At 35.5% G+C, this 5,971-nt stretch overlaps 1 protein-coding gene across 3 annotated transcripts; it reads left to right on the top strand.

Annotated features, from left to right (window-relative positions):
• LOC109840696 (uncharacterized protein sll1770-like) lies at positions 662 to 4,307 on the top strand. Of its 3 annotated transcripts, none has more exons than XR_002246996.1 (4): positions 662 to 1,064; positions 1,596 to 3,200; positions 3,313 to 3,408; positions 4,226 to 4,307. XR_002246996.1 is itself a non-coding variant. In XM_020409430.1 (4 exons), exons 2-4 carry the CDS (start codon positions 1,601 to 1,603, stop codon positions 3,351 to 3,353), a joined length of 324 nt encoding a protein of 107 aa, XP_020265019.1. In that variant the 5' UTR covers positions 662 to 1,064; positions 1,596 to 1,600; the 3' UTR covers positions 3,354 to 4,301. The 3 variants fall into 3 exon arrangements, 1 of the variants encoding a protein (XP_020265019.1); XR_002246997.1 differs by having other exon boundaries at positions 1,596 to 1,854; positions 3,080 to 3,200; positions 3,313 to 4,301; XM_020409430.1 differs by having other exon boundaries at positions 1,596 to 1,762; positions 3,080 to 3,200; positions 3,313 to 4,301.

The raw sequence follows: 5,971 nt of genomic DNA, 5'->3' as shown, positions 1-5,971 counted from the left end.
TACTCTGGTATAGCTTGCTAATTAACTAAAGAAACATGGCCTTTTTTCACTATTCGATGTTCGGAGGAGACGGATTAACTTGCTGTTGGTTTCCATTTTTGGTCGGCGACGGTGGAAAAAATGGCGGCCTCCTACCTAAAACCCTACCGCGGACCACCGGAGCATCAAACGGATCCCGCCCTCTTGAACCTCCATCCCCAGGCATGTACATATCCGAAACCTTTCTTGAAGCACCTATAGAAGGTAAACAATTCTGATCAATTACAAAGTGTCAAATGATTATGTTATAAACATTAAACTCCAAAGTCATGATGATTAGGATTGAGAGTTACAAATTATACTCTAACACTAGTAAAAAAAAAAATATCCTAAACGGAATATTCTAGATGAAAAATTTTTCGTCTATTTTGTATTAAACTAAACGGAAAATTTCCGTCTAGAATATTTCGTCTACAATAAAATATTCTAGACGGAAATTTCCGTCTAAGATAGTATCCTAGACGGTTCTATTTTTTTTATTTTTTTAAATGGTTATGTATCCTAGACGGAAATTTACGTGTAAGATACATCCTAGACGGAAATTTCCGTCTAGGATACAATGACCCATATACAAAAATAAAAACATCAAATTTTCGCTCCAAAATCGAAATCCCCCCAAAAAAAAAAAATTTCCGCCCAAAATCGAAATAAGAAGCTCCCCCTGTAATTCTCTTTCTAACTCCTTCCCTCCCTCCCCCTCTCTCTCTCTCCCTCTCTCTCTCTCTCTCTTTCTCTCTGCGCCGCTGGCAATCGATCCCCAACGACGCTGGCGATGGTGACACCTCCGTCGTCGAATCCTTCGAGCGCGTCCTCAGCAACTCCCTCCGCAAGATTTCGTCGCAATCTTCGTCTCCCGATGAGATTCCGGCGTCGACCTCGTTGATCAAGGTCATTCGTCGGGCTCAGTCGTCGACCGAGTCGGGAAGCGAGTGTATCAGAGGAAAGGGGTGATCACTGACATCAAGTCCTTCGGTACCGTCAAGCTCGGATACGGAATCAAGAAGCGCGATGGCAGGCATTTCCAGGTCTGGATCTTGATCTTGATTGAACCCATTTCGTCGGTTATTGTTTGATTTGCACTGGCATGCATTTGTGCTTATCTTGTGTTTGTTGAAATGCCTGACCCAAAATCACAACTTTGATAAATAATGAATTATTTGAGTTCACTGCACAAGCTGGTTTAAATGTCTGACCCATTAAAACAAAGGTTGGATCTCATGATAGAACTTGGTTAAAATTGAAGTTCGATTCATATTTATGGTTCATAAGCCCGTGTCCTAACAGTTCTTGAACTCTCGTAATGAGGCGATACTACACAGGCACGCATTATGGTTTAGAGTAAGGAGCTGTTTGTTACGATTGAATTATGCAATATGAATTGACTTAGGTCCCTGTTGTTGTTTGAATAGCGTAGAATCTTAGTTCTTTCATTGCATGAGTTTTGTTAATTCACTATTTGAGTACAACTATAAATTTAATAAACTTAAACAAATTACAGTCTGAATGAGAGTGATATTAAATCACATCTTTTTTATGAGTTACTGGCAAATGTGCAGGAGGAATGACCGAGGAGAAAAAAGTAGTAAGAAGGAGAGCCCTTGCAAAGTGGCTAAAGGAGAGTATTTTGAGATTAGGCCCAACATTTATCAAAATAGGGCAACAATTTTCTTCAAGGGTGGATATTCTTGCACAAGAATATGTTGATCAGTTGTCCGAACTTCAGGTCAAAAAACTTGTCGACCATATGATTCATGCACCCATTACACCACTGTATTGCTCTGTACCAGCCTACTTGCACAATTTATTACACACCAAGTATATTCTGAACTCTATATCTGTTTTGTTCTTTAAGCAGTTAAAGATAATACATAGCATTTACATACATGATATACATATGACTGGTTGATATGATTTATGGTTTTTTGGTACATATGAAATTATTTTACTTTGAAAACTTGTAGTAGGTCAATAATTGTTTCAGTTTCTTGGGTGTCTTATTTTTAAAAGAGCATTTTAAAGAATCTTCCATATTAGCCAGTCAATCTATCTTTCTTTATTATGACTTATGAGAGTGCCTTCGCAGGTAGTTTGAGAAAACCGCTTTTATGTTTGCTAACCATAATTGAATTCTACTCGCTGCAAACTTGTTTATTTGAGAATATAGATAATAATATAGTGATCTATTTTGTCCTGGTACTTCTTGTAATTATACTTCGAGCATTCTAGTTGCAATCTGACTTTTGGTGCGGTTGCATGCTTTCTTGCATATTATAGGTACTAGATCTTAATGTTCAAAGAGCAGGTTAAAAAAAAAAAAGCTTTAGTAGATGTTTGAATAAGGAAGGAGTTTCTTAGAACAATCCTCATTCAGCATTCCGCAGAGTTGCACATGTAAAAAAAATCACATTTTTAGAGGAGTTATATATGCAAAATGGAATGTTAATGGATGCAATCATGCAATGCATTTGAAGAGAAACATATGTAAAAACTTTTTTTCTTAACGATAATTTTTTTTAAAATTTTGACGTAGAAGAGTACAATTTTTTATGGAAAAGAAAATAGTTGAAGTATCCATATAACTTTTCTGATGTTAAAAATAACAGTCTACAATGCTCAAGAGATTACAGTTATGGAACAGCGAAGAGATGCATAATAGTGTGGGAAATATAATAATTTATAAGTTCCATATAGCTTCGGTGAACTGTGTGACCCTAACATATCAGACCAGCTGCAACTCCAAAAAGATTAAAAAAATAAGAACCATCTTCTAGCATAGCTGTTGACAAACTTTGTCAACAAAGCTGTCCATGACCTGTTCATTCCAAAATTTAGCTCACAAGTAGTGGCATTTGTTCTATATATATATTTTTGTAACATTACTTTATGATATCTTCTTTTTCAATTGGCAAGTGGTTACCATTTTGTCGATAATATTTTTCTTGGTATTTATCAGTTAATGGTGGCATTTCCACCCTCAGAACTGATAGATGCAACTTTTTCAGATAAGTTATTAAATTTATTGATTTCTATGCTTATTTAGGACCAAGTGCCTCCATTTCCTTCAAAAACAGCTATGTCAATTGTTGAAGAAGAGCTTGGAAGCCCTGTGGATTATATTTTTGATCGGTTTGATTATGAGCCAATAGCTGTCGCAAGTCTTGGTAATCTTATATACTCATTTGCTTACATAATAAATAGGAATTTACATTTCTGAAGTTCTGGTGCTCTATGATTCTAGTATGCAAGTGTATGTTATTGAACTGTTGTTTACAGGTCAGGTGCATCGTGCATGCTTAAAGGGTCAGAAGTTGTGATCAAAGTTCAGAGACCTGGTCTAAAGGATCTATTTGAAATATATAAATGTTATAGGTATTTCCCTTTCTAAATTGTGTTTGAAAAGATTAGATGTTGAACACATTCACCACGGATCAACTGGTCTTATCTGCTATCATATAGAGAAATTTTATTTTATAACCACTTGATTTGATATAACTTTTATAATCAAGTGCATGGTTAAAAGTATACAAATTGTAGAACTTTTTATTAAAAAAATAGGACATGGAGATCATGACAAATTGCATTATGATTTAGAGTAAGGAGCTGTTTGTTACGATTGAATTATGCAATATGAATTGACTTAGGTCCCTGTTGTTGTTTGAATAGCGTACTTACTCAAGCCATATTGTTCTATTGGAGTTATGATTCAAATTAATCCTTTCTTAGTGATTTTGCATAATAGTAGGGGCGAAAACTCACTTACGAATATTCTTTTGGGGGACTATATGTTTGGAGGAAAGTCGCCTATTTGTACTATGCTTTTCTTAATATTTTAAGCTTGCGAACATTCTATTTGGTTAGCCTGTTTGTGTTGTTCTCTGGTTAAATGCATAAAGACTCTTCATTCTCACTTAAAAGACCCTTTATGCCTTACTTGTGTGCATTACAGTCAACAACAATTACCTAACTGCATAAAGACTCTTAATATTTCATCTTTGTTTTGTACAATACCCAACTGTAATTCATTCACTCTTACTTGTGTGCTATGTTCTTTTTTGACACAAAATTTACCTGTTCTCCAACTAGGGTATATACTTAGTTCCACTAATTAGATCTCTCCACTGGTCAATTCCATATCAAAACAGTTGTTACTGATTTCATTTTTATTTGATTTGATGTAAATTGGTAGTTGAGGTGATGAGAGGTTACGAAGAATGACTGAGGTGCTGCTTTTACCCTGGCCTGGACATGTAGAGTTTTAGTACATGACGACAGATTTTTACCCTGGCCTGGACATGTAGAGTTTTAGTACATGACGACAGATTCTACTTCGTCTTCTTCGAGTTGATCGAGCTGTAGAGTTTTAGTACATGACGACAGATTCTACTTCGTCTTCTTCGAGTTGATCGAGCTGCTAATTTTATTTTCTAGCTATATTAAGTTGTAATGGGGAACCGTTTAAGTGTTGTTTAAAAACTTGTTACTTAGCAGTAGCCGATTCTGGTGTGATGTATGTCAGTGTGTCTGAAGGACTTGCTACTATATATGTTATCAATATTGTACGATATTCGTCTGACATGCTTGTACCTTGTTTTAATTTGCTGAACATGAGTGTAAATTGCAGTTTTTTTAAGTAGATTTTATGTTGGATATGAATATAATTTTTTGTTGCTCAATATTGTGTACATGCACTCAAAGTAGATTCTAAAAAAAAAAACTACTGTAGCATAGCATCTTAGATGGAAATTCCATCTAGGATGCTCAAATTCCGTCTATGATATTTGTTTTTTTTAAATTAAAAAAAATTAAAAAACATCTTAGACGGAAATTCCGTCTAGGATGACTATCCTAGACGGAAATTTTCGTCTAGAATACTCATTCTAGACGAAATTTTTTTCCGTCTAGGATGTAGTATTCTAGGCGAAAATTCCGTCTAGAATAATCCGTCTAGGATGTATTCTAGACGGTTTTAAATTTCGTTTAGAATAATCTGTCTAGAATGTATTCTAGACGGAATTTCCATCTGGAATACTACATTCTAGACGGAAACATACTAGACGCGTATTCTAGACGAAATTTCGTCTAGGATACGTATTCTAGACGGAATTCTAGGTATCCTAGACGGAAATTTCCGTCTAGAATGTCTCAATATTTAGTAGTGTAACTTGTCCCTGTAAGTCGAAAGCCTTTTATGAGCCAAAACTCAACTGCAAATAGCGTTATATATTTTTTAACCAGCTTAGGAAATCCGTGGTCAACAAATATTCAAATTTAAGTTACTCTAATAACATATTAAAGGATCCTATCACTACTCTGAACTTCAGAATTTTTATGAGTATTAAAAATTATAATTTTATACTACTATATATCCGTTGAACTTGATCTACACGTTCTTAAACCCAAACACATCAATTTTAGGGTGAACCCGTCGTGTTTTACCCATTCGTTGAGCTATGCAAAAAGTTTTATTCATTCGAAACCGTTAAAATTGCGGTGAGTTGATGAAGGGTCAAAACACGACGAGTTCACCCCAAAATTAGTGTGTTTAGGTTTAAGAACGTGCAGATCAAGTTCAACGGAGCGGATCATAAAAAAATAGGGAATAATATGATTTTAGACCGTGTCCTTAGGTGGGAATCTAAAATCATATTATTCCCTATTTTTTTATGATCCGCTCCGTTGAACTTGATCTGCACGTTCTTAAACCTTGGCAGCGGATCAATTCTTTTTAAAAGTTTCTCCAATCAACTTTGTAGTGAGGTGGCTTCATCCTAACCCTACATCTAGTGGTTAATTTATTTTTTTCAAAAAAGTCCCCATTTATTTAAGCTGCCAAGGTGATTGCCTCTCTCTCTCTCTCTCCACTAATGATCACGGATCTCTCTCTCAAACTTGGCGGCTCTCTCCCCCGTGAGATTGACTTCCCCCGTAACCA

The sequence above is a fragment of the Asparagus officinalis genome, chromosome 5, assembly GCF_001876935.1.
Source record: "Asparagus officinalis chromosome 5, Aspof.V1, whole genome shotgun sequence".
NCBI classification, from domain to species: Eukaryota; Viridiplantae; Streptophyta; class Magnoliopsida; order Asparagales; family Asparagaceae; genus Asparagus; species Asparagus officinalis.
Note: the sequence above shows the minus strand (reverse complement) of the source record. Positions and strands in the feature narration are given on the sequence as shown.

Bases quoted from the DNA above. Each gene is read 5' to 3' on its own strand.
- LOC109840696 (XM_020409430.1), top strand. From the start codon at position 1,601: ATGACCGAGGAGAAAAAAGTAGTAAGAAGGAGAGCCCTTGCAAAGTGG. The intron at 1,763-3,079 runs GTCAAAAAACTT...ATGCTTATTTAG, and splicing joins ATCAGTTGTCCGAACTTCAG to GACCAAGTGCCTCCATTTCC. The intron at 3,201-3,312 runs GTAATCTTATAT...TGTTGTTTACAG, and splicing joins AATAGCTGTCGCAAGTCTTG to GTCAGGTGCATCGTGCATGC.